The sequence below is a fragment of the Mus pahari genome, chromosome 4 (genome assembly GCF_900095145.1).
Source record: "Mus pahari chromosome 4, PAHARI_EIJ_v1.1, whole genome shotgun sequence".
NCBI lineage: Eukaryota > Metazoa > Chordata > Mammalia > Rodentia > Muridae > Mus > Mus pahari.
In genome coordinates, this window is record NC_034593.1 from 106,294,318 (window position 1) to 106,320,896 (window position 26,579).

At 38.2% G+C, this 26,579-nt stretch overlaps 1 protein-coding gene across 3 annotated transcripts in view; it reads left to right on the forward strand.

The window, feature by feature from the left end:
• Plppr5 (phospholipid phosphatase related 5) overlaps positions 1-26,579 on the forward strand; it is a 111,827-nt gene that overhangs the window by 79,882 nt on the left and 5,366 nt on the right. For 2 of the 3 annotated variants that reach the window (XM_029537981.1, XM_021196412.2), the window contains 2 exons: positions 3,219-3,395; positions 12,416-12,550. In XM_029537981.1, the coding sequence (XP_029393841.1) occupies positions 3,219-3,395; positions 12,416-12,550 (312 nt within the window). The remainder of the gene's footprint in view (positions 1-3,218; positions 3,396-12,415; positions 12,551-26,579) is intronic. The other variant, XM_021196413.2, reaches the window with a different exon arrangement.

Consider the following 26,579-nt stretch of genomic DNA (forward strand, 5'->3'; position numbering starts at 1 on the left):
GGAATCAAATGGTTTCTTGCTATTGGGCATGCGTGGAGAGGGTGAATAAGGGCTGATAATACAGCTGAATGCTCAGGCTGTAAACATCCACAGACCCTTGAGGATGGAGGAAGCACTGTCCTGCTCACTTCACACTCTCCTTCTGTTTGTGTTCATTTTAGCTCCAGTTTCACATCTGTTTAACCTAGATGGCTTCACAAGCGAATTAGAAACCAACAAAGCATAAATAATCAATTTTTGTCCTATATCCAGCTTCCTTGATAGGTCATTATGCTATGATTTCTCTTTCTGCAGGTTAGCGATAATAGACTTTCTGCAAGGATAATACAAATAAACTGTTTAGATGGCACTTGTTTCATAAAGTATTAGAGAGTTGCCTCATTCAAATGAAAATTTCTCTAATTTGTCTTCGGTTAAATTAATGGTGGTTATGCTTCAACAATATGTGCATTTCCCAAAGCATTATTATAATTAGTCTTAATCTTACACTAATGGTGTGTAAAATTCTTGTCACCTATATAATTCCCATAGCTCTGGAAATTCTGTGACCTCCCACACTCCATTCTGGGTTGGGACATTAGTCTCAAATTTAATAGAAGAAAAACCAAATTTGAATTTTTTCTAATAAAGGCATTTTACATTACATATTTCCATAGTGGGAAGGTTTTTGGGATCCTCTCTGTGAGCCTTCTTGGGTCAGTAGAGTAATTTAGGAAATGAGTCATCTTTGAATTTGAAGCAGCTGAAGCCCAAGCCAACAGTTTGTTTGGAGTAGCAGAATTGACCAAGTAAAGAGTTAAGTTGTCTCTGAGTTGGCCTTTGGGGAAAGATGGCAAGCATTTACCAAAGCCATAGAGATTTTTTAGGGATTTTGTCCTTCCTATTTTTCCCTAATGATGGGGCAGGGTATCTTGTCACTCTTACAATGTCGTGCCTGCATCGTTTTTTGTGTGTTAAGTTCCAGCTCTCTTGCATTATCAGGTGCTCTGTTTGCGTCTCTCAGCCATTTTCTCCCCTATCCCCCCCCACACCAAAAATAAAAAGCAATCCAAGTAAGACACAGGAAATAAGTCTTATGATCAGGAAGTGACTAAGTCCTTTGTTCACAGTCCCTTTTCATTTTTTCTTTGCCAATGGTGGTAGCTCAAAAGTAAAGTTGTGAGGTCACAATAAGCTTTATCTTGAGGCATTTCTTTCATTTATAAAATGAAGGTAATAATGATATGTAATTTATAGGATTATATTAAATATTTAGTGAGATGAAGTCTTAAAAACATTTCCTTGGACAGAAACTACTACTCACTAAGTGGCAGATAAAACCGATATTAGCATGATTCATTTCATTCAGTTAACTCACATTTATTTTAATAAGGATAGGGTATCTTTTTGAGTTTTACAGATGTGAAGAAATCAACCAACCTTCTGTCTTGTTAAAGAAGATCTCATGGGACGTCCAAATTCTATGTAGCTTTCATATGAGGGATTGCCCTCTTAACAGGATCACTGCAAAACCTCTCTAGCTTGAAGTTCTTGCTATTCTTGCAGGTAGATTTCTTTAGCACTGTCTCACAAGGGTAAGAGCATCCTTTGCTCGTTCTTATCGTCCCCTGGGCATCACTGTTTTCTATAACTGACATGATGAAGGACCCAGAACACAGGGTTAAAAATCTACAGATCATACTCCAGATGCCGTTGGCCAACTGACACAATCCCTCTTCCTTCTTTTTATAGTTCACCCCAGAATATTGCACCCTGATACAAATCACAGTGAGCTAGAATTTGGCCATGGGGAGTTAGAATCGTCTGAACTGCTTATGAATACATACAGCTTCTTCTGGATGATAACAGGCTGCGAATATTACCCTGGAAAAAGGAAAGCAGAGAAGATAATTATTAGATTTCATAATATTCTAAAATGGTCATTATGAAATGAAAAGTTTAGACACTACTCTTTTGATCCATCCTCATAAGCGAATGTATTTTCTATCTGACTCAAGATAATAGTCAAGATTATAGAATATAATACATTATATTCATTCATAAGTGTTTTTCTAAGCACATTATCAGTACCAGATATTCCTGTTATCAACACTATACAATCTAGTCGTACTTTCAAACCTACCTCTTTCACAATTTTGTTATGGTTGACTTGAACACTAACTGACACTACCCACTTGAAGTCAATAGGTTCACTAATAGAATGATATGTGATCCAATTCTGAGCAACGAAGCTATATAATAAGTGAGATTGGGAGAAGAACCAATTTTTTTCCTGAGCATGACGGCTCACAACTTGTATTTATTTCCTTCTGTGCAAGCAGCTGACATTCTGTGCTCTGTATTGGCATTTAATCTCATGTTTTCAGACAGCGACATACAAAGCCAACCTTGGCTCTGCTCTAACTAGACACCTTGTTTACAAGCACATCAGTTTGGCAGAAATCGTCACTTAACTTCTTCATGGCTATTTTTACCATTCTTATTTGATCAAGTATGCATCTTTTCCATACAGCGCATGGAGACGGAAACACTAGTACAGCATCAGTGTTCCCCTCCTAAGGATAATGCTGAGAGGGATCTAACCTGTAAACTCGGGTGAAACAAAAGTGCAAGGAAAGTGTGGGAGAGGGGGAGGGTAGGAGGGTACTTGGGATAACTCTGTTCATGTTCCTAGATGTCTGATGTTGTTGCATAAGAAGTGGTTGTTATAGAACTGAAGAGATGCCTCAGCAGATAAAAACACACACTGCTGTTGCTTGATTCCCTGCACCCACATTCACAACTCACAACTGCCTAGAATTCCAGCTCCAGGGATCTCATACATGTGATCACCATCTGCATGTATGTGCACACATGGTCCTCAGTAAGAAATGGCCGTGCCAGAGAAGTAAACTCAACTAATTGGCACACTCAAATTCCACGTTCATGAAATCATCGTCAAAAATTCATTCCGAGTGTGGTGAGACACACCTTTAATCCCAACACTCAAGTTCAGCTTTGACCATGTAGGGAGTTGGAAGGCAGCCTGGGCTACACAGCTCAAACTGCACACAACCAACATTTTTTAAACTACAAAAATCATACACTGTAGTTGATTACTAAAGCCATAAAGACATACATAATTGATAAATACGTTTTTGTAATCTATACATAATGCATTTCACGTTTATCTTAAGACAGTGCTTTTGTGTAAAGTCTTGTTCTGCTTGCTGTTTCAGATGTACATTACCAGCACTATCAAAGCCAAAGGAACCAGACTTGCTAAGCCTGTCCTGTGCTTGGGATTAATGTGTTTGGCCTTTCTTACTGGACTCAACAGAGTAGCAGAATATCGAAATCATTGGTCAGATGTGATAGCAGGCTTTCTAGTCGGAATATCTATAGCAGTATTTCTGGTAAGTTCAACTTTAAAGATTTTAGTAAACTTGTAATAAACCACCTCTAAGAAGATGGAAGGATGAATGACTGTTTGTGATATATGACATGATAATACGTGTGGTTCTGACTACTCATTTCTTCTTCCTTGCCTATTTCTTCTTAAGATCAGGTTTGGGGAAGAATAATAAATCAATTCCACACTTAAAATACTTTTATATAAAATGGGGAAAGGCTATAGAGACCTCCTCAAGAACTAGTTTTTACATTTATTTGTGTGTATGTGTATGTGTGTATGTATGCACATAAGTGTGCATACATGCATAAGTGCACATGTGCCATGACATACATGTGCAGGTTTAAGAGACAGCTTGTAAGAGTGGGTTCTCTCATATCACAAAGTGGAGGTTGAGGATCAAACTTGGTGATCAAGTACCTTTAGCCAGTAAATCAATGGTTCTCAACCTGTGGGTCACTAGTCACTATCCTTTTAGGGGGTTAACAAACTTTTCATATGCATTGCACGTCAAGTACTTACATTATGATTCATAACAGTAGCAAATTACAGTTATGAAGTAGCAACAAAAATACTCTTATTTTGGGGGTCTTCACAACCTGAGGAATTCTATTGAAGAGTTGCAGCACTTGGAAGTTTGAGAACCATTACCCTAAGCAATCTCACCTGTCCCTCCTCAATTGGTTTTATAGACTGAGTTGTTTGTATAATTACAAAACTTCTCAGGAGAGTTTACCTCTATTTTATTAAAATAAATATCCTTGAGGACCCAAGCGCCTCACACACTTAATCTGTTGCTCCATGAGATCTGTGCCACAAATGCTCCCACAGCCAGGGATTGTAAAATGTATCACTTCACCTCAGGAACTAAATAGTCAGAGACAGTGACAGAGACTCAGTCATGCCTAGTCATGTCTTCCACACAGTAAGGAGCTTGCAGAGACTTCTAATGGTGTGCCACCTGTATGTGTGTCTGCTAAAAATATGCTTGCCACGTAGCTACAGTTTGGTTTATTAGAAGATTTCAGTCTGAGTTTCAAGTTTATTGGTCCATTATTTGTGGGTGTCCATACTGATTTACCTAGATGACCAAGGGTATAGTTTATAAATCAAAGGGCTTCTACAGGGACACAATATGGTTTAATAAATTCTTTTACATCGATTTTGATATAGTTTGAGCTGTTCATCCCTACTGTTCCTTCCTCAGCCACCTTTCTCTAGTTAATAATCAGTAGCAAAAAAAAAAAAAAATGTGTGTGAGTTTACCATTTATATGTTTGAGTACAATTGATGTGCCTGGAATTTGCAATGAACTGTTCCCTTTAAAACCTCCTGTAGCAAACTGGTGGGCATGACTGCATGTCTGCTCCACATCCCGAGCGAGCTTCAGTCTCCTTTTCTTTCTTGTAGGGTCCTTCGTTGTGATTCTCCAGGTCATTGGGAAACTCGAGATGGAAAGCTTTTAAAAATTCCGTGATGTGTTGAAAAGTCAGTTCAGAATGTCCCTCCCTGTCTCAGACTGAGTTTGCAACTACAGTCAGAGAACAGGAAGAGAGCCAAAGTAACCTGGTCCAGCGCCTTTTATGGCAGTACTCTGGCTGCTCATGGCCTCTGATTGGCTAGAGATTGAGCTGCAATGAATGGCTGAGATTCAGTTGCTTGGTTACAGGTGTAGTCCTAGATAGGATTCAGATTGTTTACTGTTGAGTCTTGCAGGCACTTTTGGCTAAATTTCATCATCCAACCACAGCAACAGACTTGGGCTAAAATTATCACTTAACACCTCTGCCTCTTTGAATTTTCTTGCTGCCTTTTGAAACTCTGGAGGAAGAATGGATCAAAAAGTTACCCTGCTTTCACTCACCAACATTAAAACTGGTTAACATTTAAAAGAATCAAAACAAAACAAAAATTTGATGCAAATTATGATGTCACCACATTCAGCTCCCTGGGTGTAGATGATCTTCTCTGGCATTTCATCAATGTCCTGCTGTTCTTCCCTTGGCCATTGCTATAGCTTCCTCTACTTCCAGAAAGCATCATAGTGCCTTTAAAACAAGAAACCTAGTGACTTCTCAGACACGTGCCTGAGAACTTGATAAATGAAGAGCTATGCTGCAGAATTCCCCTGAGCTCAAGCCCCTCTAGTGTGCATATTCAATCAAAGAATGTGTATTATTTAGATTCTAAGGTTTCCCTTTAAAAATTATGACACATGAGAAAGATGACTCCATCAACAGTTCACACCAAAACAGTGCTTCAACCATGTAACTAAATATGAATTATGTGTTAATCAATGATAATCAATTATTGTGAATGGCGGTAGGTAACAAATGGTGAAGCTATGGTAAGCATGGCATGTCTCCAGTGAGAGAGTTTTGTTTTGTGGATTAGCTATTGCCTCAAATTCCCCTTCCTTCTCTTATATCATAAAATAAAATGCTGCCAAGTCCCTACCCAGATACAAGTATTCTGCTTAGTGATGTGAATGAATATCTGAGAAAAGGAGCTCTTGTTTAAATATGTTACTGGAAAGGAAAGCAGACATGGAGCTTCATAGATGATTAAATACAATTTGCCAACAACAGTGGAGACATTAACTTCATTGGGAAGACATGCCAGTCATGAAGGATGGATGAACTTGGGAAGCTTATTAAATAATAAGTCTGGACTCTGTGTAAGGGAGGAGAACAAAACGTGGGACACAGAATAAGTATGAAAATCTACATAAAGTCATCTAAGATGCAGCCCTTTCTATGCTGCAGGGTCATGACACAGACTATGCAAAAGAAAGAGTGGATTCTAGAACAGTACAAGTCTCCCTTCATGAATGACAGTGGGGGCTGTAAAGACTGTGTGAATCAGGAGAATAATGTGGACTTTTGTTTAAAATGTAGATGAATTAGGAGCCATTGCCTTCAAATGAATAGAACTAGAACAAGCTTGTTTGAGTCCCAGCTTCTTCACAGACTCCCCTTTTCCCCCACTGACTACTTTACTGCATCTTCCTGTCCTCCTGGATCTCTCTTTAAATGAAGGAAATCACAACTCCCCTAAGAACTCATTCTTGATCTTACAGAAGGAAAAACAAAATAGTGCATGCTTAGTGAATGGCCACAGGAATGACTGAAGTGCAATTTCATGAGTGATAGTTTGCTTCTAGTCGTTAACTTTTACCCTATGAGATTTGTGCTTTAAATATATATTCTAGAAGTAACCTGGAGATGAAGATAGGGAAGACGTGCTATGAAGAACGAGGGAAATAAGCCAGTGTAAATTTGACCATAGAGACATGGAGAGGAGGTAGAATCTTTGGAAGGGAAAGGGAGGAGGGAGAGCCTGAGGGAACAGAAGATGATGTGCATGAAGTACAGGCAACAACGTGTGATGACTCCCAGGTTCCTCATTTGGACAGCCCAGTAGAGCATTTATCTTGTGCAGCAACTCCAACACTGGCTGGCAAATGTTCTGCAATTATCTCGCAGTGTTTTTGGGATTCTAAAATGATTCCAAAATAAAAGGAACATGATTCTACTCCGAGCCGCTCTCTTAGTTGAAGGACACCTCCTCCGATCACCATTATCTATACATGGCATTTGTCTCTGACTCATTCTACTGGTTCATCCCCCACAACCAGTGAATCATCTACTTCAAGTTCATTTCTGATACCCAAGTTACTCATGTCTTATACCAGTACTTCTGACCAGAACTTCTTGTTTCCTATGTCATGTATAGATACAGTCCATTCCTGACCCTTTGCTTCTGACATCCTTCATATAACCACCTTGCTGTTTTTCTTAACATTATAACAGTTCATTACAAGTAACAAGAAAAAACACAACCCTCCCTGATACATTAACTCCAGACACTTCTAGGGACCACAATGATTTATTTCCTAGTGAGAGGTTTCCTACCCCTTTCACCATGTATATAAATCCAGCTCTTGAAAGTAAAATCAGTTCTCTTTCCTTATCACAAACAAGTCCTGTCCTTCCTTCACCTTTGTTGTGTGGGAATTCTGGCGCGCGTGCGTGTGTGCGTGCGTGTGTGTGTGTGTGTGTGTGTGTGTGTGTGTGTGTGCGCGCGCTTTCTGGTGGTGAGTGAGAAGGGGGTGATATCTGAGACCTGTCTTTGCAAGTGTGTGACACCTCACATGTCACACTTCTCTAGTCCTCCTCCTATTATTGGAGAATAATGAGACTGTCCCCAAGCTGTACACAGAAATACTCCTGTGGTTTCTCCCTTTTGTGTTTCTTCCATAACACAAGTCCTGGATGCCAGGTCTGATGGTGTGGCTTCATTGTCCTTCTTTGCAACAGAGAAAAACTCTGTTCACTTTGTTCACTGCTTGTCTTTGCAAGTATCTGGAACAGGGTCAGGTATAAGGGTTGAATGAATGAATGGATAACTTTAATTGACAACCTTGACTTTTTTGAAAAGCTCAATGAAATTCCATGTGCAGTAAGTACGGCTTTGTTGCATCCCTTACCATGCCTATCTATACCTTACAGCTCAACCCAAGTGCTCTGCATAGCAGAGATGTGGCTTGGACAAGCCCATTCTTCCTAGGCAGTAACTCTGATCACCTTAGCTCTCTCATTTTTTTCCCTTTGATTTCTGCCACATATCCGTCTGTGCCGTTAGCGTCCTACAAGAAGTTATGTTGTGTTCTGAATCTGTCACTCATCCCTGTACATTGTGCAAGGGTAAAGTGTAGAGCCATCATGCTTAGCAAACTATGAAACAAACAGTTCTTGAGCACTAGCTGTTGATATTGTTGTTGTCATAAAAATGGATGACATGAAATCTATTCCAAACATGATACATAGTATTGTTGGGAGAAGTGGTCAGCTTTATTGACCCCAATAATAACTTGTCATGTTGTTTTAAATAAGAGTAAAAATCATTGTAGCATTTCATTGAGATATATTGTCCTCACTTTATAGATTAAAAAAATGATACCTAGATACATCAGACATCTTGACCATGGTCTTGTCTCATTAAAGTTAGTATATAACAGAAAACCAAAATTAAGAGCCAATACTGTTCTACTTCCCAATGTTAATAATGTAGTAATTATGGGAAAAATAAAAGTGAATATAAAATTAAATTTATTATAAGTGCTACATGAAGAAACCAAAGTGTGTACCATGATGGTTTATTGCTATAATCTTTATAGTAGAATAGAGATATACATGTGTAGAAACCATTAATCTAAAACTACAGTGTTTGAAAGGAAATTAAGTTTAAGTCACTATGGCATAGACATATATACCTTAAAATTTGTCACTTGAATGTATGTTCATTCATTAGTGTGCTTATTCATAAATGAGTTCACTCACTTTAACAGTGAGGTACAGAGGTAGAAAACTGAAGATTTGGTTCCTGATTTGTATAATGTAGAGTCTGAGAAGAGACACAAATCAAAGTATGCCCTTATATTGTATGAAATGTCATGAGGAGGGTAGTACCCTAACAGACAGTCTTAGAGTTCTTTCTAGTTCATCATAGGGCAAACAGACACATCAAACACAGAAAGCTTTCCTCTCTGAGGGCTCAGGGAAGACTTCTAGCTGTAAGACAGCTAGGCGAGAAAGTACTTGTACAAATGTGAGCAGTTCAGGTCTAGAGCATATAGAAATGCTGAGTGAGCAATATAGCCTGTCTGTAACTTCAGCACATGGGACGCTGAGAAAGAACATGCTGGGGACATCTAGCTAGCTAGGCTAGTGGGCTTGTTGAGCTCTTAGGTGAAGTAAGAGATCGTGCCTAAATGTATAAAGTTTATTAGAATTTATCTGTTGTCAACCTCCAGCCTAGGCACATGAATATATATGCCTATGTAAGCAAATACCATAGATACATACACACACACACACACACACACACACACACACACACACACACACACACATCTTCTTGCTTTTTCTAATTTGCTAGGAGAACATCAATTTTAGACTTGAAAATAGCACAAAAAATTATTTATTTAAATAAGAAACCAGAGAAGAACTAGTTATTTCCTTGTAGTTGAAATAAAAAGTATTAAAAAGAATAATTAGGCTGGTAAATACCATTCTGTATATATCTACCATAGGATGCAAGCTTAAGCATTTCACAGATAAATTCTAGCGGCTTCTATTATTATGTCAACCTGCATTTTCATTAAAACAAAGACGTAGGAAAAAACCTTTTAAAGAGTTTTCTAAACGTACCCACACACACACAAACACAAAGACGCGAACACACGCGCATGCAGTCTGCAAACTGAATTTGACCTACTGCCTGCTTTATTATGAGAAGCTTATTGGAATGTTAGCATGGCTTTTCTCTTAAGATAAAGTAGCTGCTTTCCCTTCAAAAAGGAAGAATTGAGTAGCCCTATAATGCCCCCAAATATATACATATATATGTATATACGTATATATACATAATTAACATAATATATATATATTACTTAAAAGTGTAATTAATAAACACAAGATGAATAATTAACATAATATATATGTATTACTTAAAAGTGTAATTAATAAACACAAGATGAATAATTAGCAAAGTAATCATGCCTAATTTCGAAAGCCCATATTGATGCTAACTGAACTTTTATAGTTCTGTATATCTAAGTACACAGTTAATTCATTTGACTAGTCTTATTTTAAATATTTTAACAGTTCTTTTCAAATGTCCAAATTTCTAATTATTAATATTTCCAATGAAAATGTATAAATGTATATGTGTGTGTGTCTGCACGTGCGTGTGCGCTTGTGTGCTGTGATATGGTATGAAACGTTGTTTCATTGTAACTGTTACGTAAAGTTATCAAATCTATCCTTTGTATGTTAGAACAATGCTCATTCATCAACTGCAGCTTGCACATTAAATTTAACCTGCTGCCTATGTTAATAAGAGAACCATATCAGTATGTTTACATACCTCTTCTTTTATGAACAGATGAAACTGTTCCTTTCCTGGCCAAATAAAAGAGTTGCATAGTTTCCATTGGCTCTGACCCCACACCACTGAAAATATAAACTAAATTATTTAATAGCTTCCCTTTACAGACAAAACATTATGACTCTATTTCTTGAACAATCAATCTCTTTTAGTCCTTAGTGGGATCGTGAGGGTGTCAACTTATAAGATGGAAAAAAAGACTGAAAGAGTACAGAATAACTACTTCCAAGCCTTTACCATCCTTTCTCTAGAGATCAAGGTGCAGAGAAAGTGTGTGTGAATGTGTGTGTGTGTGTGTGTGTGTGTGTGTGTGTGTGTGTGCATGTGTGTTGGGTAAGTGCGTATGTGTGTATGAAGTGTTAGTGTATATGTGTGTGAATGTAGAGTGAGTATGAATATATGTGTGTGTGTGGTTTGTGTGTGTGCACTTATGTGTATATATGTGTATGTGTATGAATGTGCATGTATAAATGTGTGTGGTATGTGTGTCTGTGCAGGCACATGTATGAATGTGCATGTGCATGTGTGTGTGATTATGTGGTTGTTTAGAAAACTCTCTGTAAGTATCTTGGTTATCTCTTTGCTTTAATGAAAATTCATGGAAAACTGTAGTATTTTACTATCAGGTTTTGATCTAATTTTTTAAACCTATAGTTTTGCTAGGACAAAGAAAGGAAGGTTAAAAAAGATAAATCACAGCTTGCAAGAAAATAATTTTGTAATATAAAGTATCATTTTATATGCTATTATCTTGTATCCTTATAAATTTTATTCAGGAATGGTAAGTAACCAAGACTAAATTGGTATGTAGAATTATTGAGTAGTAATGGAGCTGCGGAGGTGGCTCAGTGGTTTAGAGCACTCTCTGCTCTTGCAGAGGTCCTGTGTTTTGTTCCTGGCACACTCATGTTGGCTCACAACCATTTGGGACTCTAGTTTCAGGGCATCCATTTTCCTCTTCTGACTTCCTTGGACAATAGGCATCCACATGATGTACATACATAAAGCAGAACAAGCACTTATACACGTAATATAAATCTTTTTAAAAATAGAAATAAAATACATAGTAGTAAGTTTAACAAAAAAGTCTTCCAATAATGAATTTGTGAAAACATACAAATGTATCACTATTGATCAAGAGTTTACTTACTTGAAAATAAGTGTTAGGCTGAAACTAAAAGTAAGCACTATTTATCCTAGAATATGAAGCCCAGGAAAGGAGAACAAGACATTATCCTGTGGTTAGTATAAACTCACCATAGGAAATAATTTTTCTGTGTTGCTTAAAACATTATTTCTTAAATGTGATTCATCTGCATCAGAAAAGTTGCAGTAAATTTAAAGGTTCCTTCTCCTGTACCCTATTCTTCACCTACTAAATTGGAAACCTTAGAAGATGAATGAAAAATGTGGATTTTTAACATTACAGGAACTTAATTTTCATGCATGGTTCAATTCATTCTTTCACCTCTGGGATATAATCAGCTGAAATGAGGGTTAATTCTTTTTATGTAAAGGGTCTTCTATTTCAAGAGTAGCTCTAGTAAGCTATTGTTCATATATATATATATATATATATATATATATATATATATATATATCACAATAGACAATAAACTAGTATAATTAAAAGAATGTTACTAAATTAGAGAGTGCCAACTGTCAAGGATTAGAGTGAGTATAATAATCTTGAATCACTGGGAAATAATGAGCATGAAAATTGTAGATTAGCTACATTAAGAAAAGGTTAGTGTGCTATGGATTTTTTTATAAGGTTATGTTGTTATTTTTGGATAGGTTTAAACATTCTCTATACTTTAACGAACATTTTGGAATGACAGAATTGTCATTATTCATTCTTTTACATTATTCATTCATTGGTGAATTTTTTAACATATCTGCATTAGAATAGCTATTCTAATTTATTCATGGTAAATCTGTGTGTAAAGTTTTATTCATGCAACATTTTGGTAATTTTAAAACTTGGGTGCTATAGGAGATTCATGAAACTCCTCAAAAGGGTGTTAGTTGTAGAATAATTTACCTAACTGAAACTCTTTCCTGAAATTTTAGGTTGTATGCGTGGTAAATAATTTTAAAGGAAGACAACCAGAAAATGGGCATATACACAGGGACAATGTGGCCCGGATGCCGATGACCAACATTCCTCGAGTAGAAAGCCCTTTGGAAAAGGTAACATCTGTGCAGGTGATTCATAACTTCAAAATGTCATCATCTAGACTAAATTCAACAGTTATCTCTGCTTGTGTATTCAGAGAGTGGCCAGTTATTTACTTATTTATGCTTACTTAATCTCAGAATTTAAGGTGTCAGTTAGCAAGAATTTACTACTGGAAAGAGCATCTTATAAAATGCCTATCTCATTTAAAGTACCCACAGATATCACCTGTGCTGGAAGCTTGTAACTGTATATAGAACTCATCCAGCATTTGGCTAGAGTATCTGAGGAATAGTGTTCCCTGGCCTCGTGCACAGGCGAAATGAGAAGGTGCATTTATTTGCAAATGCATGAATTTTTTCACTAAGTCTACTCCATTCCTCTCATGCTCTCCATCAATGAGAATGTGCCTCATAAATTGTCACCACGCAGTTAGCACACAAACACCATGCACAGGGTCTCATTGCTCCAAGATCAGGTAGCATGTCCCTTCTTGTTGGAAGGAAGGCTATGGGTCAGGCTGGGCTGATTTTGTCCACAATGTTTTAAAGGACAGGTCCATTCCTCAGTGGGTGTCACAATGGGCAAGAAGTCAAGTACTTTACAAAAATTGTTCTTGCAACTTTTGTGTTTTTATAGACTATTATTGCATTCTCTGTATTCAAAATTCCTATGTTCATTTTAAGCTACTTCCTTTTATTTACAATAACTTTCATGATATTATGTTATGTGAGCTAGAATTTTCCACCAGAACCCATAAACTGACAGAGACAGTGTTTATGAACTTCTACTAATTTTGTTTTTTATATCAAGTCCAAGTGACTTGTGTCTCCTTCGTTTGGGAAATAAGGCTGAGATAAAGCAGATGCAGGGCTTCCGTGCTTGCTGGGGTATACGGAGATGGAGACAGCATTCTCTCAGTTCTTTTCATTCCCTCTCCCAATCAGAAGGCTTTCTGCACTGGACATGCACTGTGTCCATGATACATCACGGAAGGATCACGGAAGGAATGATAAGAATATACTAGGGGCTGATTTTATGCCCCCTTTATACTGCCCACTGCCAAAGGCTGTGTTCCCGCACTTCCCAGCTAGAACTAGAGGGCAGTCACATAAAGAAAACTTCAATAGCTATCTACTCGTGTGTGTGTGTGTGTGTGTGTGTGTGTGTGNGAGAGAGAGAGAGAGAGAGAGAGAGAGAGAGAGAGAGAGAGGGGGGAGTGTTGAGAGAGAGGTGGGGGAGACTGTGTGGAATAAATACACTGCTTTTGTTATTGTTCACATTGCAAAAACAGAGGAGGGGAGCATTCAGATTTCCCCTACTCCTTTGATTGTGATAACCATTCATGTAAAAATGGCATTTGTTCCTTCACAGTGGCATTCTGGTGAGTGAAGAGTAACGTTTTGTCAGCATCTGATGGGCAGGCAGGGCTGAGAGCTTTAGTATCCTGCCATGCTGTTTTTTTCCATGTCCATGTGTTTCTTCTGCAAGTTATGTAAACTGGCAAACCTTTTATGTTCAAAGCACACATTTGATGAACTATGACCTTCAGTATAATGATAATACACAGGTACATTTCATTTCTATGCAAGTGACTTTTCCCTTAATGGTAGGGAGTTCATCACATGACAAATATCATAATTTATGAGGAAAAGTCATAGGTTCTTTCAAATGTGAGCAAGAATATCTGAATATGCATTCCCTTTTATGAAATGAATGGCTCATCTGTGGTAAGCATCTCATTGGAATCCAATGACCACTAAATAGTGAAGGGGCTAATAATTTTATTCATCTGTTAGTCACATTAAGTTATAAAGAGTCTAAGTCCCTAGCCACAGAGGATTATTAAAACTGTTATGAATGTTCCCATGACAGAATCTATACCACAGGATGCCTCTGCTCATGGATCTATGAGCAGTCTGGATGGAAAATTTGGAAATTTTCGACCTTGGTCAATTCACTCAATCTCAGTGACTAGTGTATTAAATCCTTTCTTCTTGCTGTGAACAAATATTTGACAAAAAGGAACTTAAAGGGGCAAGAGTTTATTTTTGGCCACAGTTCAAATATGAAAGCCACCATGGCAAGGAAGAAATAGTTTGTAGGAGTATCACACTGCTTTTCACACTGCTTCTACAGTCAAGAAGTAGAGAGAGAGGAAAACGGGTTTTCATCTAACTTTCACCCCCTTTCCTTTATAATTAGTCCAGGACCAGTTTGTGGGATGATGGCATCCACCTTCTGGTGGGTTAGTCCTTCTCAATCAAATCTCAGGAAGTACCATCCTATGATGGTACTCTCCCAGAGAAGTATCTCCTACTTTATTCCTAACCTCCTCAATTTGACATTGATAATTAAACATAGCATTTGACTTTTGTTTGTTAACATTTGTTTGTTTTTCTTTTGTTTTTATAAGCTGGTCATTTGTGAGAGTTACCTAAGTTAGTCCTAAAGGACTAAGAACAATGTTCAGAACCTATGAAATAAACAACAGTGAATGATTATTTTACAGCAATAAACTGCAACAGGTACATCAATATAAAAGAATAAATTTTAATTTTATGATACTTTAAAAATAAAAGGTTTGAGGGTGGTAGGTTGTTTGAAACAGGTTCTCATGTTAACCAGGTTGGCCTCAAATTTGCCATATAGCCTAGAATAGCCTTGACTCTTGAATCTCCTGCCTTCATTTAAGTTCGGATATTGTGGGTGTCTACCACCACCCTTGACTCAAAAGAAATGCTATGTTCATAAAATCTTGTGTATGTGGAGAGTGAAGGCAGTTACTCAAAATACTATACAAGATATTCACCTCCAGTAGCTAGAGAGGAGTATGTGGATGGTAGAGAGAGAGAGAGAGAGAGAGAGAGAGAGAGANAGACAGACAGACAGACAGACAGACAGACAGACAGACAGACAGACAGACAGAGACAGAGAGAGAGACAGAGAGAGACAGAGACAGAGACAGAGACACAGAGAGAGACAGAGAAAGAGAGAAATTGACAGAGACAAAGAGAACTAATATAGCAGTGCTCAAACCTTAAGATAAACTGAGCCAGTGAAACAAGACTTTATGTCCACTCCCAGGCTTGCTTTTTTATCTTCCTTTTCTGCCTTTACCTCTTCCCCACCCCTTTCTTCCTGTCTCTACTCCCTCTCTGTATTTCACTCTTCACTTCCCCTCTCTTACTCTCTATAATCAAATACCATGCTGTTCATGAGTAAATGCACAACTCAGTATAATCACAGTTTTAACTGCAGTTTTCTAAGCTAACTTTTAGAAAGTCTTGTCTCCTTAGACTGTCTAAATGGTAAGTTCAGACTAAGTAAAATTCCTTAGGGGGGATGTATCCAGTATAATTTACACCCCTATTTATTTCCTTGTGATCTCCATAATCCTTTGGTAAGAACTCAGGAAGCAGAGGCAGGTGGATTTCTGAGTTCGAGGCCAGTCTGGTCTACAAAGTGAGTTCCAGGACAGCCAGGTCTATACAGAAAGACCCTGTCTCGAAAAAACAAAAAAACAAAAACAAACAAACAAACAAAAGACCTCTGTTTATTTTTCTCTGTCAGATGAAACACTGAAATCTTGTTTGTAGCTCCCATGTGTTCAGGTCCACCTGCAGCCACTGAAGTCCACTCAGGACAGTGGCTGTGGCTCCTGCATATGCTGGTGTCTTTCCCTTCTTAGAATTCCTACCATCTCACTCCCAGAGAGGAGACTCCCTTCAGGTGTCACGTCCTATCCCCCAAACTCATTCTCTTTGCTTTCTCCTTTGAGGTTCATTTCCAAAAGAACTGGCAGTGTTGCTGGCTCTGGGATGTTTCCAGAAACTTAAAAGACACTATTAATTTCCCTTAGGAATCTAAGAATCAAGGATCTGTGTTTTCTTCTAGGAAATACTGATGGAACCAATTATAGTTCTACCGCCCTTTATCTCCTATGTTAGGAATAATAGGGAAGGTCTTGACTTCATACTAGCTGATTATCAGAGTGAAAATTGTAGCAAAATGTCAAATGTTAGGAAATTCTACTAGATGCAGCATAAACAAATCCACAGTGGGGAAATCCTTCCCTACCCCAAATTTGGTTAATGATTCATGACAGGTGAAGGGACCCTGAATAAAACTGAGTAAGTTTCCCCTAGCTGAGTGGGTAAACTATTTTATGCCAAAACAATAAATATAAATAAACAAACAGCTGGCAGGATGGCTCTCCCAGAGAACCCAGGTTTGGTTCTCAACACCCACTCAACAGCTCACAGCTTCTTGTATGTCCAGTTTCACAAGATCTGATACATAGAGTCTTCTGGATTTTTTGGGTACTTTGTACACACAGGATATGCATACATGAAAACAAAACACTCAAATGCATAACTAAAACCAATGATATCTTCTAATATGGCCAAGCATATCAAAAGCAACAGGAACAATTGCCTTCAAGAACTGCCCCAGCTTTATGGAGTAGAAGTTAACCTGCAGAGAGCCATGATCTGTGGTGGGTCAGCACACATGAGACAAAACCATATAGAAATAAAATTACCTTGCTGAAGATGCTCACATGAGGTTCTGAACACATTCCATTCTATTGAGGACAGAGAACGGCCTCTTTGCTCTCCTTCACTCAGATGGTAAAGATCCAATAGTTACTAAGGGAAATGTTTAGACAGTTCATGAAGCCTTTCACACAGTTTAGGGAATTTAACTGAGCTAAATCTAGATTGTTTCAAGTGGGAATAATCAGGAGAAGAACATAGATCTCTTAAAGTGACTTTGTGACAAATATGAGGGATAATGTAACCCTTTTATTGGGTGAGGGGAGACAGGGAGCGAGCCAAGATGATACCATTGGTAAACTGCTTGCTTCAGAAGCACGAGGGCTAGTTTATGTCTCTGGCATGCACATAAAAGACAGGTAATATCATGTGTGTCTATAGCGCCAGAGCTGTGGAGGCAGAAACAGGCAGCCATTTCCATCTCTTGGGGAACATCTACTCTCGAAGAGCAACCCTGTCTAAAAATAAGGTGGAATGGAATGGAAGAAGTCCCCCAGGGCCACTGTTGGCCTGTGCACATTCAATCAAATGTTCATGCACCCCCACATACAAATACATACATCTTAATGAACACTGCACACACACACACACACACACACACACTCACACTCACACACAACACATATTTATTGTCTGTGGCATCTCCTTTTCACAATATAGGAAATTAAAGAGAACTCGTGGGATGGAAGCTAAACTATAATCTGTGTGACGAGAACGCAGGTACGATTTCAACCAACCTTGGAGGTCAGAAAGGAAGAAGTTCATTCATAGGAAAGCAAAAACAAGTAGATTGAGATAGACTGAAGAGAGCACTGGAGAGATAACTCAGCAGTGAAGTGGGGATCTGTTCCTAGGTCAGACCCAAGTTCTAGTCCCAGTACTGGTGTTAGCCTTATGATCGCTTAACCCAGCTCTAGGGGAATCTTACACTTCTGACTTTGGCCGGTACCTGGGTTCAAATGCACCAACTCACACACAGATAACACACTCATGCACACAATTAAAATTAAAAATATTTGACTTTTTTAAAAAGGTAGATTAAAAATAAAAGAGCAATACAAGGAAACTGACAAGAGAAAAGGTCTGAGGTACAGAAGACAATCATCAAAGCCTATCCTTTAGGACAGGGCGGCCACCAGAGCAGTGACGGAATTATCTAATTTTCTTTCTTTTTTTTAAATAACATGATGTTTTTATTAGATAGTTTCCTCATTTACATTTCAAATGCTATCCAAAGAGTCCACTATACCCTGCCCCGCCCTGCTCCCCAACCCACCCACTCCCACCTCCTGGTCCTGGCATTCCCCTGTACTGGGGCATATGATCTTCGCAAGACTAAGGGCCTCTCCTCTCAGTGATGGCCAACTAGGCCATCCTCTGTACATATGCAGCTAGAGACACAGCTCTGGGGTACTGGTTAGTGCATATTGTTGTTCCTCCTATAGAGCTGCAGACCCCTTTAGCTCCTCCACTTGGGGCCCTGTGTTCAATCCAATAGCTGACTGTGAGCATCCACTTCTGTGTTTGCCAGGCACTGACCTAGCCTCACAGGAGTCTTGTTAGCACAGTAGGTAGCACCTCAGTCTCAGAATTTTCTTTATATCTTAAGATATACTGTTAAAAAAAACTTCTTTCCTAAATAAATATTTGAATATTTAATATGGGAGAGTTAAACAGATACAAGGTCAAATTGAAATATTCACTCGAACTTCTTAGAGATTCATGAAAATTAACAATACTGACAAAAAGTAAACAATTACAGTTTGTAACAATTTTAACAACAAAGAAAGTAACAGTTACAGTTAGTTGTTGTGGTAGGTGACAGTGTCAGTCTCAACCACTAACTACTTCTTAGGCAGACTATCCTTTCCGTTTCATTTCATTTGCACTTGGCTACTGGCCTGTGAATAGAACTGACAGAGACTTCAATGGTCGGAGTTTCCTGGGCCTTGAGAATTTCTACCCACTTTGTTGGCCTATGCCTTCTCCTGGTAGGAGTCTACTGCAGGCTACATTCCAGGACAGGAAAACATGGGAAGTGGATCAGCTCCACAGAACCTAGCCACCAATGTATAGAATGAGAAATAGGCGTTGGGGACCACGGGGTTTGGGAGGTTGTCAGAATATAGCTTGTTAAGTCACATGCACTCCCATGCAGAAAAGATAAGGACCTGCTCTATTAGGCATGGTTCTCGAGAGCCATTCATCCATCTATACATACATGCATACATACATACATACATACATACATACAACATACTCTCTTTTAGTAGTGTGTGTGTGTTTGAATGTGAAGAGAGCTAGTTTTTAACAGTTTTTTTATACTTTGAACTCAGGATCTCTTTTGTGTGTGGTGGGCTTCTTCCTTCCTTCCTTCCTTCCTTCCTTCCTTCCTTCCTTCCTTCCTTCCTTCCTTCCTTCCTTCCTTCCTTCCTTCCTTCCTTCCTTCCTTTCTCTCTCTCTCTCTCTCTCTCTCTCTCTCTCTCTCTCTCTCTCTCTCTCTCTCTCTCTGTCTTTCTTTCTGTCTTTCTGTCTTTCTTTCTTTCTTTTTTTTCTCAAGGCAAACATGATTATACACTGCCATGCTACCTAAGGAAAAATTCTTTTGAAGTTTCAGGATGTTGTAACCCTCCAACTACTTAAGATTCAGTTGCTTTTCTTTAAAGCAAATCTTTGTTTCATGGAACTGCTGGATGGTATATAATGTCCTATAGGACCACACAAGACAACCTTAGTAGTAATTAGACATTGCAGCAGTTAATGGGCATAAATTGATACATACTTTAGGCACATAAAGCTAGTTTTGAGTATATATGAAAAGTAATTAAAATAAATAAAAATTTACATGTTATTCTCATGTGTTTTATTTTGCTTTAAAACCAAATTTAAAATGGAAACCATTAAAATGTGGCATGTATGTACTTCTAAGCTATTTTTGTTTATTTGATTTGGTTTTCATTTTTTAAAAACTTTTAAGCATGTTTTTAAATTTCTTCTGTTTTTGATTTGATATAGAGATAGATAGTTACATATATACATAGATGGTAGATAGTACCATATATTCATAGATGATAGATAAACACACACATGTGTGTGTACATATTTATGATAGGTACATACATACATAGATGACAGATAGACACCTAGATGATAGATAGATAGATAGATAGATAGATAGATAGATAGATAGATAGATAGATAGATAGATAGATGAAATTAAGTAGGTGGAGAGTTAGGGAGGATCTGGAAGGAGTTTGGGGAGCAGAAAACATAATCAAAATGTTTTTTATGAAAAAAAGCTTTAAACAAACAAGAAATATTTGCAGCAGTCATTAACATCTTTTAGACTAACTATGCACTAGACATACTAGCATCTGTTGTCACAGTTTAACATTATTGTTTTTGCTGTTTAGGTCTGCACGTTCAGGATTGATTTTTCCACACTATCTATGAATTGTATTAGATAGAGAATGGCAAGCAGACTTCTTTTTTTTTTTTTTCAATTTCCCAAGGGCTTTTAGTTAGAACTTCTCTCTGACTACTCCACCCAGGTATCCATCCCATCATCAGTCACCAAACCCAGACACTATTGCACATGCCAGAAAGATTCTGCTGAAGGGACCCTGATATAGCGGCCTCTTGTGAGGCTATGCCAGTGCCAGGCAAACACAGAAGTGGATGCTCACAGTCAGCTTTTGGATGGAACACAGGGCCCCCAATGGAGGAGCTAGAGAAAGTACCCAAGGAGCTGAAGGTATCTGCAACCCTATAGGTGGAACAACAATATGAACCAACCAGTACCCCCAGAGCTAATGTCTCTAGATGCATATGTAGCAGAAGATGCGTATTCAGCTATCATTGGCAAGAGAGGCCCCTTGGTCTTGCAAACTTTATATGCCCCATAGAGGGGAATGCCAGGGCCAAGAAGTGGGAGTGAGTGGGCAGGGGAGCAGGGCAGGGGGAGGGTATAGGGGACATTTGGGATAGTATTTGAAATGTAAATGAAGAAAATATCTAATAAAATAATTAAAAAAAAGGAACTTCTCTCTGAGAATTACTTTTGAATGGCATCGTGGGTGATGAATATAGCTTAAGCGGATATGATTCACTCGGCCGTTAGTTAAGGGAGAATATGCAGTGGTGGGTGAGCAATCACTCCTGAGCAGCACACACATTCATACCCAGGCAAGGTGTTCAGAGCTGTCAACCATTTGCCTCGGTGTGGAGCGTCTAAGAATGATGAAAACTTTCTGTGGAGAAAGTACTCCACAGAAATACTCTAGAGAAAAATAGCTACAGCTTGGGGAATAGACTGTAAGCCATCGTCTTGGAACTGACCTCCCCTCAACCCTCCCCTACACACTTTTTAAATGTATTGTTTTAGGTAAAGATAGAGTCGAAAAGCAAAGGTCAGCAATTGGGATATCTTGTTTCTTTTTAAAAAATTAAAATGCAAGGCTGAGGTTAGAGCTTAGTAGTTGATTGCCTACTGTGCTTGAGATCCTGAGATGGACAAGCGATCTGAAAAATAAATGGATAAATGATAGATAGATAGATAGATAGATAGATAGATAGATAGATAGATGAAAAGATTGGAGGAGAGAAGAGGGAAAGTGGGAGAAGAAGAGATGGAAGATAGAAAGAAGAACGAAGGAAGTATTCATATAAAACAAAATAGACAGGAAGCACACATATCCAGGTGTAGTGATAACTTGAAATCCTCTCTCTGTCTCTGTCTCTGTCTCTGTCTCTGTCTCTGTCTCTGTATGTGTGCGTGTTATGGATGTGGGGTGCTTATAAGCATCTGTGTGTTTGTGTATACTTATGAATGGGCATGAACATGTATGAATGTGAGTAGTAAAGTCAAAGGCTTCTACCTGGTGTCTTCCTCTGTTGTTCTCTAAGTTGTTTTTTTTTTTTTTTGACATGTTTTTGTCACTGACCCTGAATGAGATCAGGAAATAGACATACCTACTATGCCCACATTTTTACCTGGGTACTTAGAATTCAACATCAGGTCCTCATGCATGTATGACAAGTAATTTTCTTGGTGAGTTATTGCCACAAGCACCTTGAAACATTTTCTTAAAGCAGATTTCAAGGCCCTGTGAGAAAGTTATGTGTGGTGCCACATTCTTGCAACATTAGCGTTTTGAAGGCTGAGGTTAGAAAACCATGGAACCTAGATAGAGACTGTGAGGCTAGACCAGGCTCCATACTGAGACCCTGTCTCACAAAATAAAAACAAAAACTTTGGGATTGTGTACATGGTTTTCTCTACAAGTAGGCTTATACCAAATGATTAGGTTTGCTCACATCTGTTACCATAGATACAATTATAAATCAATAAATAAAACAAATATATCATCAAACTCAACAGTAAAAGCTAAGCTTCTGTAAAAGATAAACAGAAATCTCAAGCTAGGTGAGAACTTCACACATAAAATGGCATTTTAGTTTTTATAAGAAAACATTGGAATACATCCTATTGCCATCACATAATGTAGGAGACATAGAGAAAGTAACATGACCAGGATCAGAAAACTGGCTACAATAAAAATGATATTTTTCAGTTTGAGGGTAATATATTCTACATTTGTGTCTTCAGAGATCAAATTCAAGATCACTCTCTTATACAATAATATGAAAGTATGTGGAGAAATTATCATCTGTATAAATTATGTTAGTCTCTTCTTCAGTATAAAAGACTCTTTTTCTCACAGTTATTAACAACACTAAAGTAAACATAGATATGTGTCCTTGTATGGTTAAATACTGATTTAAGTTCATAGGAATGGAAATGCTGAATGGGAAATGAATGCTTTAGGTTCAATTCATGCACCCATGCCCTCTTTGACAGTGGAAAATATTGTTTTTCAGATTCTTCATCAGCTCATTAGACACAAACAAATAGGGTAGCTTATTTTAAATGTGTTACTAGAATATTTTCCAGTACATTTATTTTATAATTTTCTTGTGGAATCAAAACAATTGGATATTGAAATAATGATTCCATATTTGAAGACCCAAACATTAGTACCTCGCCTTGGACAGCTCATGGTTGTTAGTCCTATTTTTGTAAAATTAAATTCAGGTGTAATAAATAATTTATAGCCTGTAAAACTGACGTTATGTGTGTGCATATGTGTGTGCACAGGTAAATATCCACACGTGGAAGCCAGAAACCAACCTTGGGTATCTTCCTTAGATATCATCTACCTTGTTTTTAAGACGTCATCTCTGTACACCATGGAATTGACAGTGAGTTAGGCTGGCTAGCCTGTGAGCTCCAGCTTCTCTACTGTCTCTGACTGTCCAGCACTAGGGTTGCACCGTGCACCACCATACCTGGAGATTTTTGAAGTGGGTTCTGCAGCTGGAACTCAGGTCCTCAATTTTGTAGAGCAAACACTCTACAAATGGAGGTATCTCCCTAGTCCCTAAAATTCCCTAATTTTATGGGTTCTAACAAAAGTAGGCTTTCACATAGCAATCAACAATAGTAAGCTATGGGATTTTTAATCTACCCAGAACAGCTGCCATTTTACAATTAGCCCATTTCTAACAAACACCCCTGCTAATCACTAATCTGCCTTCTGTGCCTCTACTTCTTTCTGCCTTTCCCATGGTGTCATAAATGGACTGACATTGTATGTAAATGTTTTAGTCTGCCTCCTTTTTGGGCTTTCCACCCTTTTTTATTGGTGAGAGGTGTTTTATTGGGTAACTTTACCACAGCTTCTTTTCCCATTGGCTGGCTGGAGGGTATCTGGGTTGAATGTCACTGAAGGAAATCATGAATGCAGCTGATATAAATATTAATGTACAGGATTTTGTATGAATAAACATTTTTTATTCATTCATAAATTACAGACACACACACACACACACACACACACACACACACACACACACACACACCTGGAAAAGGGAAGTAGGTCATCTGGAATTTTACTGACTAGTGAATATTTTTGGAAACTGGCAAGCTTCTTGGTGTTAATTAGCAACTGGTTATAAAGGAATTTATTATACACTTGTTCCTTTACCTGTGTCCTTTAACTCTTCTTTGTTGGGGATTGCTCTGTGTTTCTGTAGCCAATCCAAAACATGTTTAAAGGTTAAAAGGGAATCAAAGAAACAAGGTTACAGTTAGTTAGGTTAACTTAATGTGAAAGAAACATGAGAATAACTTACGGGTAAGTTTCAGTTACTAGAAATGTCAACTTGATTTCTATTAGGGTTTTAATAAATGAAACTTGAATAAATACCAAGTCAATGGCCTGCAGTACACTTCCCAATCATGTGAGATTATAATATGGTGAAGAGGGAGATTGTTTTGAAAGCACACCTAGGGGACAGTGCCAAGAGCTGTGGTGGATGAGGACATTCAGGGACACACATATTCACTTTGTAGCATCTCCTAAGAAAAGAAAGAGAGAAAGAATCATTTGCCAATAGGTAAAGTAAGTGGGTGGGGATAAGAGCCTTGGGAAGGTTAAGCATCAACTGAGGGGGCCAGATGAGTGGGGAAATAGAACCTAAAACAGGGGTGGGTGTCAGAATCAGCAATCAAGAAATGTCCACATGGTCAGACTTTGCAGTTAGACAGACAAGGGAAACTGGGAGTTTACATTCCTAACATGGTGGGATTCTGGAAATCTAGACAAGACTATGGCCTAAAGGTGTGAGAGATAAGAAAGTGCTGAGCCTTAGGAAGGATACAAACCTTAAAGGACAAAGCATGTGTTTACCTACATCCACCAAGGGCCACTTTTTATAGTACTTTCAAAACAGGTAAATTTCTAGGCTGCTAGCCCAGGGATTTCTGCCGCAATGGTCACTGGCTTAGGTCTGGAGATCAAGTCCATACACATCAAGCTTCCAAGAAGATCTGGATATTAAGCCATAACTTGGGTTCAATGTGAATGCGTCAGTATGCTCTGATGCTGCAGCTCTGCAGAGCTCTCAATAAGGACTGCACACTAGGATCAACCAGAAAGCCCATCAGCATTCTGGTGGCTGGGTAAGGACTTGGACCAATTAGGTCCAAGCCTCTGGAGCTGGACCTGCATTTAATCAAACTCCAACCTGAAGCTGCATCTTCCGTGACTACTCAGGCTCCTAAGCTCCTTAGCTAACACTCTGGCAGAACCTAGACCTCCCTTGCATTTAAGGAACTTGTCAAAGGAAGCTTTCCAGAGATCACTTCTTCCTGGGGAGAGAGGATTCTCTCAGAAAGTAGCTTTTTAGACCTTTTTAGACCCTTTTAATTGCTCAAAAAAGGGGGGGGGGATGGAAAGAAGACTCTGAATTAACACAAAACTCTGCACAACAACAAAGCTAGTGTAGATAAACTGTCCTCTTGCCCAATGAAGCTCATTTCTCAGTTTTATTCTCCTGTATTTCCACTTTCTATAAACAAAAGAATTGCTTACTTTGAATTTTACAGCCAATTCCATGGGCCCAAGTCTGAATTTCTCTAATAATGTCTTCATCATTAAAACATGATCTCTTTTTACTAAATGATCTTACTCCTCTCACAGATCACTAGGAGGAAGACGTCACATGACATATTAGTGGGACTCACAGAACACATTCTCCTTTTAGGGTGATACTTTTGTTGCTTGTCTTGTTTGGATGTTTTTGTTTCTCCCGGAAGAGTCTCTGTGACACCAGGCTGATCGTCTGTAACAGCATCTGCCCTTGAACTCTGTATCCTATCTTTTGGATGGCTTTGGCCATCAAGTCAACCATTTTCTGTTCTCTCTCCTGTCCATGCTCCCTGCCTCAAAGCAGACAATGAATAAAATAAGGATGCAAATAGGACAATGAAGTATGACAACTTTTATGATTATGACATGCAATCTTAACTTTGTCTGGCAAAATGGAGGCAGCATTCTTGTAACAATAGACTGGCTGGTGGATTTGACAATAGTGCTACAACTTTTTATTCAAAACCCTTAGTGCCAGATGTTTTTCAGGATCTGACATATTTTGTATTTTAGAAATCAATGAATCCTGTGACACAGGTACCAATACAAGAAGGAGACTTCATAATAAAAATGAAAATCTGTTGCTTAGGAGCAGAACACAAAAAAATTGTCTTGAGTCATTAAATAAATCTGTATCCTTCTTGTAAGAAACTCTGGGGTTTTGAAGATTGTTTGGCTATTATAGTTTTATGTTTTCTGAACTGGACATTATGATGAAAGAACAAATGGTGAATTTTATTTATAAACTATAGACTATTAAATTATTTTTCCTTCCTTTTCATCTTTGATTCTTTAAAATGTTTAATTTTAGCTTGTTCCTTTAAATTTTATCAACCACAAATAAATAGTAGATAAACCCAAATAGATTGTCGAAATGGGGCCAAGAAATATTATGCATGCATAATTTAACATTAGTAAAAATCCATTTATAACTATATCTGCATTTCATAGGTGAGAAAGCTAGGGGTTTTGATGGTCTAACTGCTTGGCAATCTTCTATTGTGATGGAG